Raw genomic sequence first — 15055 nt, 5'->3', positions numbered from 1 at the left:
TGCTGTGTTCATCCAGCCCTGCACCTTGTTGTCTCGGATTCTCCAGCATCTGCAGTTCCTACTATCTCCCATTCAGGAAGCTGTTCACTGACCTTCATTGAGTACTTGCTCGCTGACCTTATTTTAATGACCCTTGAATATGGAAAAGAATGGTCTCCTGTTGAACCCATTAAGCAGATATTTTGGTTGCACCAATAACTTCACACAACTGCTTCCTCATAGGGTGTAAGTTGATTTTGTAAGTGACAGTTGCTCTGTACCAGTAACAACCCAAAATAATAATGAGATGAGTGTGCTCGTGACACTACTTGAAGGAGGAATGCAACTAGAATACTGGAATTATTTCTTGCCCTTCTTCAAATAGTGTCATTGGTTTGTTAATTTCCAATGAGCTTGTCTGCAGGACCTTGTTTTAAGGAGGACATGTCCAACAGTGTAGCACTCCCCTCAGTACTACACCTGAGCATCAGCCTGACCTTCTGTGCTAGTGGACGAAAGTTAAGACTCCTGAGGACTAAGTTCTTGCTGTCAGAGGTAACAGGAGCTCACAGTAAGCTCAACACACTGACTTGTGAGTATGCAGTTCATGCTTTCTGTCCATTTATTATGATCCCCAGAAAATCATGGGCTGTGTACTCCTCACATGACACTATTGCTAACTGGCCACACTGCAGTGTGGGGCAAACATCTTGGTTGCAATCTTGTTCAATAATTGCACTTGTTTGCTGTTTTACAAAATAATAAGATGATTTGTTTGCTTCCAGGCTTGCCAGTATATTGTCTAAGCACATGAAAAAAGTACAGTGAACTAGTCAAAGAAATAAACAAAAAAAAATTGCACTGATCTGAGTGGCACAGGCATATTCAAATTCCAAATTTAGGTCAGGATTCTTTTTTTTAAAATATGAAGCAAACTTATAAAATCTTTGTTTATACATGAGCATTAGAAAGCTGGCTGAACTACCTGGTCTAACATGAAGAATGGTAGCTGGGTACAGTGGGCACATTCATGTCTTGCTGTTTGTCCATAACGACATCTCAGAATATCTCCATCCTTCTCATATATGGTAAGGTTATACTTGGCAGTGCAATTCTGAGGCACCCTGTTGAAACAGAGCAAAGAAATAAAAATGAAGTCTTTGGGCAGTAAATTAATCCAGTCAGCAGTATAATGAACACCATGGTGATGATAATTTTCTGTAACTGTTCACTCCTTTTTTTTAAATCGAGTGCATCATGCCAGTTAACCTCGCTTTATAAGGTATTGCTTCATGAGGTCTCCGAGTCCAGCTCTCTTTGCTTCCTTCTGTCTCTCTGCAAAAAAATACCGCAAGGGATACAAAGCTAGTATCTGGCATCACTGTTCAATGCCCATACTTGGGCAACTTTGTAGAATTGAGTAAAGCTCACTTCACACATCCACAATAAAAGGTTAACTATTTTTCAATTGCACTGAAGTTTATTGATTCAATTCTAGTTAAGTATGCACAATAGGCCAAATACTCAATGTTTGAGTATAACTTTTTGACCTGATAATCCTTCAAATAGCATCAGTTAGTGCAGACCCTTAATTTTTATGGAGTTTATTTATATCATGTAAAATGGTTTGCGAGGAAACTGTTTAATCGGCATTGATGGAAGAAAATTTTCCATTGCTTTTTTGTTTCTGAAGCAGAGTTGGCATTTAACGTGATAATGTAAGAAATATGAGCAGGAATTCCAGAGGTGAAGTACGACTGTACTGCCTTGGCATTAAAACAGCCTTTGACTAAGTGTGGCATCAAGGAACTCTAATCAAAGTCAATAGTAATCAGGGGGAAAATTCTCTACTCATTGGAGTTGAACCTAGCACAAAGGAAGGTAGTTGTGGCTGTTCGAGGCTAATCATCTCAGTCGCAGGACAGTTCTGCAGGAGTCTCTAACACCAGTGACCAAGATCCAACAATCTTCAATTGTTGCATAAATGACCTTCCTTCCATCATAAGTTCCAAAGTGGAGATGTTCATGGATAATTGTGTTGAGTGTAAATCACAATCCTCAGATAATAAATCTGTCTATACCCATACACAACAAGATCAACAACATTCAGGCTGGGTAAAGATTATTCATGCCAAACAAATACTAGGTATTGACTATGTCCAATACAAGAGAAACTAACCATTGCTCCTTGACATTCAGTGGCAATATCACTGTTGAATCCCACACCATCAACATCCTAGGGGTTGCCATTGACTGCTAAGTCAACTGATTTAGCCATACAAATATTGTTGGTACAACAGCAAGTCTAAAGCAGGGAATACCATAGTGATTAACCACCTCCCCACAACACCAAAGCCTGTTCACCACATACAAGGAACAAGTCAGGAGTGTGAAGAAATGTTCCCCAATTTCCTGTGTAAGTGTGGCTCCAAAAATAATCAACAAGTTCAATACCATTCAGAACAAAGCAGTCTATATGATTAGCACCTCAGCCATCAAATTCAATATTTACTCCCTTCAACTTTGGTACACAGTGGCACTGGAACACAGCAGCAACAGTGTGTACCATCTATGTGAGAGCTTTCTAAATTACTTTCCAGATGCTAGTAAAAGAAAACAAAATAGCAAATATCTCTACATTGTAACATTCAGTATACACTTCTTAATGTTTGTGCCTAATAGAACAATATAAAGTACATCATACAAATATGAAAAGCTATGTTTTCAAAATAATTTGTAAAAATGTTATTACATGTATGGATTCCATACAGTGTGGAAGCAGGCCATTCAGCCTATCGAGTCCACACAATGGCTGAAGAGCATCACAGCCAAACCCTGCATATCCCATGGATAATCCACCTAGCCTGCACAGCCCTGGACAATTTAGCACAGCCAATCCACCCAACCTGCACATTTTTGGACTGTGGGAAGAAACCAGGGCAACCAAAGGAAACCCACACAGACACAGGGAGAATGTGCAAACTCCACAACCAAGGCTGGAATTGAACCTGGGTCCCTGGCACTGTGAGGCTGCAGTGCTAATCACTGAGCTACCATGTACTCCTGTGGTTTTTAGCCAAGCTCTCCATGCACCCTGATGACAAAAGACTCAGTAAGGCTTCTCTCCCCACAACTCCTTCAATATAACCAGCTTCTCTACTCCCTGCATGCTGTAATCAGCCCCACTTCTACCACAGTCACTCCTCCTTCCTCATACCACTGCCATTACCATTCTCCAATTAGGCTAGTTGCTGATGCCCGTGAAGCAGAGTTTCTATCCCAGCTAAGTAGCTATATTTTTTCATCTTTTCATGGAATACAGGCATTGTTAGCAAGGCCAGCTTTTATTGCCCATCTTTAATTGCCCTTGAGAAGATGATAATGAGCTGTCCAGTTGAAATGTTGCAGTCCTTCTGGTGCATTGTTATGCACTGCTACAACACACACACACACACACACACACACACACACACACACACACACACACGTGCAGAAATCCTGTAAACTTTGAACACAGCACTCACTTTCCCAGCTTAGTAATATAACCTGTTTTTTACCCTTGCTCAGTCAGCGACTCATCTTGCTTCTGCCGCACCAAGCTGGTACACAAACATTTCAGGCCCACATAGCATTCATCACTAGAACTGCCTCCTCAGGTTAAAGGGTGTTTTGAAATTTCCACTCATCACTTTGCTGATGGCATCAACCCAGTGGTGTATAGGACTGTTCCATCAGCCTCGTTTCCATAGTTTTCATTGCTGCCTAGGGAGGAAAGGGAGGTTGCCACCCCAAATGCTCTATATGTGACTTCATGTGCAGTCACAACCCACAATTTTGCAACCTCTGCTCTTCAAGATGCATTGGAGCAACTTCAAGGTCCCTATGACAGCACCTTCCAAACCTGCTAGCTCCATAACCTAGAACAAAAACAACAGACACATTGAAACATCCACTTCCCAGTTTCTGTTGAGGCCACAGGTCATTCTGACTTGCAAATATACCATTGCTTCCTTAATGTCACGCAGACAAAATACTTGAACTTCCTTTTAGATACACCTGTACAGACACTAAGATGACAGAAATTCAAGAAAGGCACCTCACACTTCCTGCTCAAGGACAATTAGGGATGGACAATAAATGTTGGCCTTATGAATGACGTTCACACCCCCTGAACAAATTAAAAAGGAACTGGCCATTGGTTCTTTGAGCCTGCTCCACCATTTCATAAGACCATGGTTGATCATAGCTCAGCGAATCTTTTCCTCACTGTCCCCATATCCTTGATTCTTTCATATCCAAAAATCTATAGTTCTCAATCTCTCCTCATGCAGCAGCTAGGCTGAGTCTGCACCAGGTGGTGAGGGTACCGAGAAGAGGGAAAAACATACTTGACCACAACCTCACCAATCTGCCTGCTGCAGATGCACCTGTTCATGACAGCGTTAGCAAAAATCACCACTGAACAGTCCTTGTATACATAAAATCCTGTCTTCACGTTGAGAATATTCTCCATCAGGTTGTGTGGTACTGTTGTCAAACAAATCTAGCAATTCAAGACTAGACAGCCATGGGCTAGGTGGACTGTCATGAGCAGCAGAATTGTATTCTAACATAATCTGCAACCTTACGGCTTGGCATATCCCCCACTCTTATCATTATCATCAACACAGGGGATCAACACTGGCTCAATGAAGAGTACAGGAAGGTATGCCAGGAGTGGCACCAGGTATCCATAAAAATGAGGTGTCAATCCTGGTGAAGCTACAGCACATGAATACCAAATAGTATAACAGCAAGTGATTGTCAGGACTAAGCGATTCCATAACAAATGGATTAGATCCAAGATCTGCAGTCCAGCCACATCCACACGTGAATGGTAATGGACAATTGAAATTCAATGAAGGAACAAGTTCCACAAATATCCATATTCGCAACGATAGGGGAGCCCAACAAAAGATAAGTTTGAAGAATTTTTCAGCTTGAAATGCTAAGCAGATGATCAATTTCATCCTCTTCCAGTGGTCCCCAGTATCACAGATGCCAGTCTTCAGTAATTCAATTCACTCCACATGATATCAACAAATGGCTGGAAGCACTGGATACAGGTAGTTCTCCTATAATGCGATAGTTGCATTCTTGCGTGACCTTGCACTAAATATTGCGCTAAAGAGAATCGCCATAGATAATCACATTATAGGGAAATCGCAATGCCTGTGCAGCGGAAAATTCATGTTATCCAAACAGCATCCACTATTCAGCAATCGCATTACAGCCAATTTGTGTTAACGAAACACGCATTATAGCAGAAATACCTGTACTCCATAGGCTCTGATAACATTCCCACATAAGTAATTGAGACTTGTCCTTCAGAATGTCATGCCCCTAGTCAAGCTGTTCAAGTACAGCTACAACACTGGTATCTACCTAACAATGTGGAAAACTGCCCAGGTAGGTCCTTGACATAAAAGGGAGGACAAATCCAAACCAGCCAATTGCCGCCCCATCAGTCTACTCTCAAGCATCAGTGAACTGATGGAAGGTGTCATCAACAGTGCTATCAAGCAGCACGTGCTCAGCAATAACGTGCTCACTGTCACTCAGTTTGGGTTCTGCCAGGGCCACTCAGCTCCTGACTTCATTACAGCCTTGGTTCAAACATGGACTGAATTCCAGAGGTGAGGACAAAGTGATAGCCCTTGACATCAAGGCCGCATTCGACCGAATGTGGCTTAAAGAAGCCTTAGCAAAACTGAAGTCAATGATGGAAGAGCCTAGCACATCAGTGCAAAAGATAAAGCTGAAGCATTCGCAGCAATCTTCAGCCAGAAGTGCCAAGTGGATGATCCATCTTGGCATCCTCTAGTGGTCCTCAGCATTACAGATACCAGTCTTCAGCCAATTTGATTCAATCCACGTGATATCAAGAAATGGTTTGAGGCTGTGGACACTGCAAAGGCTATGGGCCCTGACAACATCCCGGCAATAGTATTGAAGACTTGTGCTCCAGAACTTGCTGCTTCCCTAGTCAAACTGTTCTAGTAAATTTACAACACTGGTATCTACTCGACAATTTGGAAAATTGCCCAAGTATGTCCTGTACGTAAAAAGCAGGACAAATCCAACCTGGACAATTACCGCCCCATCAGTCTACTCTCAATCATTAATAAAGTGATGGAAGTTGTCATCAACAGTGCTATCATGCAGCACCTGCTCAGAAATAAACTGCTCAGTGATGCCCAGTTTGGGTTCCGCCAGGGCCACTCAGCTCCTGATCTCATTACAGCTTTGGTTCTAACATGGACAAAAGAGCTGAATTCCAGAAGTGAGGTGAGAGTAACAGCTCTTGACATCAATGGTGCCTTCGACCAAACATGGCATCAAGGAGCCTTAGCAAAACTGGAATCAATGGGTATCAGGAAGCAAACTCTCCGCTGATTGGAATCATACCTGACACATGGGAAGATGATCATGGTTGTTAGAGGTGAATCATCTCAGCTCCAGGACATCTCTGCAGGAGTTCCTCAGGGTAGTGTCCTTGGCCCAACCATCTTCAGCTGCTTCATCAATGACCTTCGTTCCATCATGAGGTCAGAAGTGGGGATGTTCGCTGTTGATTGCACAATGTTCAGCACCATTCGCGACTCCTCAGATACTAAAGCAGTCAGTGTTCAAATGTAACAAGACCTGCGTAGAGATGGGCTGACAAGTGGCAAGTAACATTCGCCTTACGCAAATGACAGGCTATGACCATCACCAATAAGAGACAAACTAACCATTGCCCCTTGACATTCAATGGTGTTACTATCACTAAATCCCCCAGTATCAACATCCTGGGAGTTAACATTCATTGGAAACTCAACTGGACTCACAACATAAATGCAGTGGCTACAAAAGCAGGTCAAAGGCTAGACATACTGTGGCGAGTAACTCACTTCCTGACTCTGAAAGCCTGTCCACCATCTACAAGGTACAAGTCAGGAGAGTGATGGAATACTCCCCACTTGCCTGAATGAGTGCAGCCCCAACAACACTCAAGAAGCTTGACACCATCCAGGACAAAGCAGCCCACTTGATTGGCACTGTATCCATGGACAGCCCCTCCCTCCATCACCAATGCTCAGTGTGCACTATCCACAAGATGCACTGCAGAAATTCACCAAAGATCCTCAGACAACACCTTCTGAAACCACAACCATTTCCATCTAGAAGGACAAAGGCAGCATGTACTTGGGAACATCACCAACTTCAAGTTTCCCGCCAAGTCACTCACCATCCTGACTTGAAAATATATCACTGTTTCTTCACTGTTGCTGGATCAAAATCCTGAAATTCCTCCTAATGGAATTGTGGGTGAACCCACAGCAGGAGGACTGTAGCGGTTTGAGAAAGCAGCTCACCACCACCTTCTCAAGGGCAACTAGGGGCGGGCAATGAATATTGGTCAGCCAGGGACACCCACAAAATGAATTTAAACAAGTAGGAATCAGGAGGAAAACTCTCCACTAGTTAGAGTCATATCTGGCACAAAGCAAGATATTTGTGGTTGTTTTAGGCCAGTCATCTCAGCTCCAGGACAACTCTGCATGTAGAGTCCTAGGCCCAACCATTTTCAGCTGCTTCATCAATAACCTTCCCTCCATCATAAGGTCAGCAATGAAGGTATTCACTGATGATTGCACATTGTTCAGCACCATTCATGACTCCTCAGATACTGAAGCAGCCCATGCTCAAATGCAACGAGATCTGGACAATATCCAGGCTTAGGCTGACAAGTGGCAAGTTATATTCAGACCACAGAATGCCAGAAAATGACCATCTCCAATAAAAGACAATCCAACCACCACATCTTGACATTCAATGGTGTTACCACCACTGAATCCCCCACTTGCAACATCCTAATGTTACTATTGACCAGAAACGAAACTGGACTAACCATATAAATACAGTGGCTATGAGACCAGGTCAGAGACTAAGAATCCCTGCAGAGAATGCCTCTCCTCCTGGATCCCCAAAGCTTGTCCATTATTTATAAGGCACAAGCCAGGAGTGTGATGCAATCCTCCCCACTTGCAAGGATGGGTGTATTTCCAACAACACTCAAGATACTTGATATCTTCTAGGACAAAGCAGCCTGCTCAATTGGCATTACATCTACAACATGCATTACTACTACTAATGCACAGTAGCAGCAGTGTGTACAATGTACAAGATGAACAAGATGCAGAAATTCACAAATGCTTATTAGATAGCATCTTCCAAACCCGCAACAACTACTATCTAGAAGGACGTGGCAGCTGACGGATAGGAACACTATTAACGGCAAGTGCTCTTCCAAGTCACTCACCGACTAGACTTGGAAATATGTCACCATTCCTGCAGTGCCACTAGGTCAAAATCCTGTAACTCCCTCCTTAACAGCATTGTGAGTCAACCTAGTCCACAAAATTGTCTATAGTGGTTCAAAAAGTAGTTCACCACCACCTTCTCAAAGGAAAACTATGGCTGGGCAATAAATACTGGCCCAACTACTGATTCCCACATCAAATGAATGAATAATTGAAAACAAAATCAACCTTGAACTCAGGAATCCATTTATTAAAATATATTAAAAATTACAGTCCCTTTAAGGCAATTAAGCCTTTTCTAAAGTATGAAGATCAAAACTTTCCACATTATTCCAGGTATTATTGCACCAAGGCTCTTTATAATCGTAGTAAACTTCTTTCAGCTTTTACAGTAACCTTCTTTAAAGTAAAGGATAAAATTAGTTTGCTTTCCTAATTGCTTTCTCTATCTGCATTTTTACTTCCCGTGATTCATATATGCAAATCCATATCCCTATGATAACGAAGCCTCTCTCTGAACACCAATTTTACTGTCTCTTAGTTAAAGGTGACTAAAATACTTAATGCTCTTGTAGATAAAGACACCTGTAATACTGTATAGGTTTTACACTGTAATAGTTCACTTTAATTCTAACAATTTAGACCAGAACATTAATGAGCAGTCTTTGCTGCATTAACTGATCACAGTCATGGGAGATGGTGGTTATATTGGTAATGTCACTCACCTAGAAATCTAAACATAATGCTCTGAGCGTGTAGGTACAAATCATACTGTAGTAGCTGCAGGGAGTTTAAACTCAGTTAAGGAGCAATCTTTGGGTAAGAACTAGTCTTAATAACAGTGACCATAACTATCATCTATTGCTGTCACATATGGATCACTAATTTATTTTAGAGAAGAAAATCTGCCACATTTGATCTACATATGACTCGAAATCCACAACAATGTGGTTGACTCTTTGCTGCCCTCGGAAATGACCTTGTAATCTATTCAGTCCAGAGGTAGTTAGGGATTGGCAACAAATGCTGACCCTGTCAGTGATGTCCACATTTCTTGGAAGAATATAAGAATGTCTGTCACCATGTAGGTTGCTAGGAGGGGAGAAAATTCCTGATTGCTATCAATTTATTTTCTGAAAAGAAGAGTGAAATCAAGCTTAGGCTGTGATGATATTTCCTATTAAGTAATATTCCAGGGTTTATTGTCTTGGATTGTATGTGATATTTGGAAAAGCCACCTAAGAAGTCAGAATAAACATCAAGACATTAAATGGGGTGACAAAAATGAACTTGTCTGACTGCTCCACCCCGTAACATTTAATGTTACATGAGAAACCAGTAGCTCCTACTTTGTTTCACTATTTTACCTTAAGACGGGTAGTAGAGGTGGTTGAGGAGGTGCATTGATTGCTACATTGTCTGAGCGATTTCTCAAATCTGCCAATAAGGAGAATGTAAACGGAAGAGTTTCTGCTTCCCTTTGAGATCCCACTAATGGTGACCAACAACAACCAGATGGGCTGAAAAAAAAACATGACATTAAATAATAAAAATCCTGGTGACATTCCTTTAGCCCACTGAATATCACACTGGATTCTAAAATATAAGATGTCAAAGTTGAGTTTGGGTCTGCCCATCACTTTTGTTTTTGAAACGTAAATTTTTCAGTAGCAGCATAATCACTTCATTTGATAGGTTCTTATTTGTGCTTCAGAGAGTTAAACTGATTGTTCCTTCAATCTTCTGCCTGACTGAGGTTGGAAAGTGGCAGAAAATGAGGAAACCCATTCTCATTTTACCTCTCCACGCTATGGGCTTTGTGGAAAAGAGACTCAGTAGATTCATGTCGGGAATTAGGAAAGAAGGAAGCATGCAACTAGGAGGTAGCAGCACATTTAATCTAACTGTTTCTCTTGGTTATGACTAATACTCCCTTTAGTATTGGAATGAGAAAAAGAATGGACTTACCTTATGTAAAACAGACTTGTGTTGTTGTGGTGGAATATAATCTCTCCATCGAGCAAACACCAGGTCGCAATGTGGTTGTTGTCTCCCACTATTTGCGTTCTCGATTTAGTGCAATTTAAAGCAACACAAATTCGATCTAGGCTCTGGGAGCATGGAAGGCTGATTCCTCTGTAATACACATGCACCTGACATGTGCATTTAAAGAGTCAATAAGCTACACATATTATATGTACTTCATATAGAACAGCTAGTATTGCTGTGTTAACACAGCTGATCAATAAAAATCAGTACCTGTATTGTGTCACCAACCAATGAAGTTTCCAAACCAAAGGAGGCACCAAAATAGGAGAAGGAAGTAAAACAGCAGCCTTGCAGGAGAGCAGCACTCATTGCCAGCAACCACAACTGAAGCCTCATTTCTGTTCATAGATTGTCAATAAATTCAAAATAAGACAAAACTGGGATACTTTAGTGTGCTAGAAGGTTCCCTGATACACTCTAGCATTGTCTAGAGAGTTGCAAGCAGAAAGATGAAAGTCGCCCATGAAATATAGCTAAAAGCCAGAAATGATGTGGAAGAGATCTGGATGTTTAATATATAATTCATTTTGAAGCACTGATTGGTTTGTTACTTCAACTGCTCACTCAGATTGGTGAATACAAATTTCAGGAAGGAATTTTATCTATTTATCTTTCGTGTAGCTGCCAAGATTCAACCTCGTGATTTTTGCTAATGCATGTAAGCCCAATTCTGTCACACATTTTAACTGTCTGAGAGCTGTATCCCCTTTCAGCTTCTCAAATCTATAAAGTTTCTTCTCTTGTTCATGTCCACATTTAAACAGATTGAGTTGAATCGTGCATTGATAGCTTCAAATCAGCTCAGTGCTTTTGGTAAAGCTTATGTCTTTAGTACTGTTTATCTCTTATGCACGCACTAGATCTCGTAAAGTAATAAGATCAGCTGTACACTTGTAAGTAAACATTAACAGCTTTATTAATACAACTATATACAGTGGTTTGTAAGAAAGGTCTTCTTCTGGAACCCTATAGGTTCAGGCGTTTGTTCCATGTGATCCAATGTCACTATATCATAATTCCTTACACACATGCTCAGTAGCTATTTCTAAAGGTCTAGTTAACCATTTGCTCCACAGTACCACCCCAATTTCTTTAAGGTATCCCTTTTAACCACTCGCATTTAACCATGAACATTGAACTCTCTTTACTCAATTTCATATACCATGTCCTAAATCCAACAAGTCTCTTTGCTTGAGATAATAATCTCTGACAGCACTTTCAGCTTTCTTGAAGGATAAATAAAATGCATTGGGTATCTCTTGCCAATATTTGCAAGGGCGAGCATAGGAATGGAATGGGATGACAGATTTTCTTCAAACAACAACATTTCCAGAACTCCTTCAGAAAGTAGAAGTTCTTCATAATCATCGATGGAGCAACAGACTGCTGGACCAGGATCTCTATGAAGTTCTGGCACAGCAGTGTGGTCTGCTAGCAGGATGACAAATTAGTCTACATCCCATGTCAAAAGTTCATCCTTATTTTGCCAATGATCTCTATATTGACAAAGGTTTCCATCTCCATGATTGTCCTTTGCGAACTAAAACAGAGATTTTTGTTTCCTCTCACAGGAATATCTTTTGCAATCACAAGAATGTCACCCACTTATTGTAGCAGATATTTTTCCTCAGCTGATAGCTCACAATGATGTCAGAACTCTGAATATTTAATTGACAAAGAGACATTTTCCTCCATCAAGGTACCTTTTTGCTTTGTCAATTGTACAAGAACATTGCCTGACCTTACACAGATTTTTTTGTAAATCTTCTGGAAGCTTCCCTTTTTCAGTTTCCAAAGCTTAATTGCATTACATGACATGAATTCTTTGAGGATGTGACAAAACACATTGATGAACGCAGAACAGTGAATGTGGTGTATATGGATTTTAGGAAGGCATTTGATAAAGTTCCCCATGGTAGGCTCATTCAGGAAGTAAAGAGGCATGGGATTCAGGGAAATTTGGCTGTCTGGATACAAAACTGGCTGTTCAATAGAAGACAGAGGGTGGTAGTAGATGAAAAATATTCAGCCTGGAGCTGGGTGACCAATGGTGTTCTGCAGGGATCTGTTCTGGGACCTCTACTCTTTGTGATCTTTATAAATGATTTGAATGAGAAAGTAGAAGGGTGGGTTAGTAAGTTTGCCGATAACATGATGGTTGGTGGAGTTGTGGACAGCTGTTGTAGGTTGCAACGGGACATAATTTTAAGATGTTTGGAGGACGCCATAGGGGAGATGTCAGAGGTAGGTTCTTTACACAGAGAGTGGTGTGTGTGTGGATGGCGCTGCTGGCAGTGGTAGTGGAGTCAGATACTTTAGAGACTTTTAAGCGACTCTTGGATAGGCACATGGAGGATCGTAAAACGCAGGGTAGTTTGATCTTAGTAGGATAATAGGTCGGCACAACATTGTGGGCCGAAGGGCCCGTACTGTACTGTTCTATGACTGCTAATAGCTTGACTTTTAGGAGCAGGGGTCTGGTTGAGACTGCATCAATTCTTGTTTTACTTTGAAACGTTCTACTTTAAACTCCACCAAGGCATAGTTGGACTACAGTTTGGTCCTTCTTTTCACTGAAAAATGCTTTGCGTGCTTATAGATTGTTGAAGGGTCTCAATTGTAGAACTGAGATAGCTTTTCATAAGTTAACAATGTTTGAACATTGAAGTTTTGTATGTAAGCATAACCTTGTTTCAATTGATTTTTATTAGCTACTTGCCATTGTTGAATTGTTCCGAAGAATGTTTCTTTGTCCACAATGGCATCTACCGTTTGGATGCTTGCACAGTGTGGTGATCTGTTTTGAAACTTTCTTGCTGCCAGTTGAAATATCCTATTGCTGTTTCAGCAAACAAACTAAAAAGAGCTTTTCTTGTGGCATAGATGGAATTGATGGGCAGGGTTGTTGCAGAGGTGGATCTTATCCATTAAACTGTGGACAAGGACCAGTGGTGGGAGTGGCACCTCCCTACCCTTGTGGCTATTTTCTACCCAGGACATTAGTAGCCTATAGATTACCAAAGTGGACTGAGTCAGAGTCAATGAGCATAACTCAGGGATGTTATCTGACCCCTTTTAAGAAAAAAAGTTGAACTTTAAAAGTTCTCTGGAGGAGGTGATAGCCTACTGGTATTATTGTGAGACTATTAATTCACAAACTCGGCTAACATTCTGGGGACCTGGGTTTGAATCCCAGAACAGCAGAGGGTGGAATTTGAATTCATTAAAAAAAAAAAATTAAGAATCTATTGATGGCCATAAAACCTTTGCTGATTATCAGAAAAACCCAGCTTGCTCACTAATGTCCTTCAGGGAAGGAAATCTGCCACAGCTGGTCTGGCCTACACGTCTCGAGAGCCATAGCAATGTTGATTGCTCTCAAATGCCCTCTGAAATGGCCTACGAAGCCATTCAGTTGTACCAATCGTTACAAAGTCTCAACAAGGAAACGAAACCAGACAAACCACCTGGCATCAACCGAGGCACTAGAAAGACAGCAGCAAAAACAGCTCTGTCGACCCTGTCAATCTGGGGCCTAGTGCTAAATTGGGAGAGCTGTCTCACAGCCTAGTCAAGCAACAGCCCGACATGATCATACTCATGGAAACACACCTTAAAGACATTGTCCCATACACTACCACCATCACCATCGCTAGCTATGTCCTGCAAGGAAGCTGCAGGAAAGGTGGCTGTACAGTTAACTTGGAGTTGCCCTCAGAGTCCTTAACATTGACTCTGAACCCACTAAGTCTTATGGCTTCAGGTTAAACAATAAGGAAACCTCCTGCTGATTAATACATACCATCTTCCCTCAGCTGATGAATCAGTACTCCTCCATGTTGAGCAACACTTGGAAGAAGCACTGAGGGTGGTAAAACATACTCTGGCTGGGAGATTTCAACGCTCAACACCAAGAGTAGCTCGGCAGCAGCACTGCTGATCGAGCCCTAAATATTTTACATCTTCTTCAATGCTGCTTTACTGTTTAAAAAACCAGAAAGCCAAATTTTACCAGTTGCTTGCATGGAGATATGGAAGCGGGACAACAAGCACAATCAGAAATAAAGGCTTTGAGCTCATTTTGCTGATGAGCTCCTTCCTCCACTTACTTTTCCCAGGGCCCTCTGGGTCCAGTGCTGGTAAACTATACATTCAGAGGAGGATGCAAATTAAGGCGGTTGAGTGATTACTGGCAAGTTTTATACCACACGGTAATTTTGCATCTGAGAGGAACTGACATCAACAAGAGAGGTTGGAGCTGCATTAGAACTGAAGAGGTTTTAATGGTTACCAGCTGAAAATAGGGGGAATACTGTCTTCTCATGCTATCTCACTTCCAAAAAGGACTTGACCAATTAAAACTCTTAAATGAACAGCTTACAGAAAAAGACACATACTATTTGCCATTTATCTCATTTTGTAGGTTTGCTGCTGCATTGATGAACTATTCCAAAAAGCACAGGAATATAGTAATACATGAATTGTCATGTTTCTATATTGGAGAAGTGGGCAGCAGGCCAAGATTGAATAACAGATATGAAGATGGATTAATCTTTGGATTTTGAGTAAACACATTTTAAGATCAACATGTGCTTATGGAAAAAATGACTCTCCGGCCATTAAATGAAAAGGATGTAAACAATGTTTCACTAGATTAGACATGGACTGTGGAAACACTGAAC

General features: G+C 41.3%; 1 protein-coding gene across 1 annotated transcript in view; it reads right to left on the bottom strand.

Annotated features, from left to right (window-relative positions):
- LOC109926728 overlaps positions 1 to 10882 on the bottom strand; it is a 30062-nt gene extending 19180 nt beyond the window's left edge. Inside the window, exons 1-4 of the mRNA XM_048607314.1 lie at positions 10584 to 10882; positions 10293 to 10477; positions 9692 to 9844; positions 965 to 1103 (exon numbers count right to left, since the gene is read on the bottom strand). Of these exons, the coding sequence (XP_048463271.1) occupies positions 965 to 1103; positions 9692 to 9844; positions 10293 to 10477; positions 10584 to 10709 (603 nt within the window). The 5' untranslated portion in view covers positions 10710 to 10882. The remainder of the gene's footprint in view (positions 1 to 964; positions 1104 to 9691; positions 9845 to 10292; positions 10478 to 10583) is intronic.
- Positions 10883 to 15055: the final 4173 nt, after the last annotated feature.

The sequence above is a fragment of the Rhincodon typus genome, chromosome 17 (assembly GCF_021869965.1).
Source record: "Rhincodon typus isolate 14 chromosome 17, sRhiTyp1.1, whole genome shotgun sequence".
NCBI lineage: Eukaryota > Metazoa > Chordata > Chondrichthyes > Orectolobiformes > Rhincodontidae > Rhincodon > Rhincodon typus.
The sequence above is the reverse complement of the archived record's forward strand: the minus strand, read 5'-3'. Positions and strand labels throughout refer to the sequence as shown.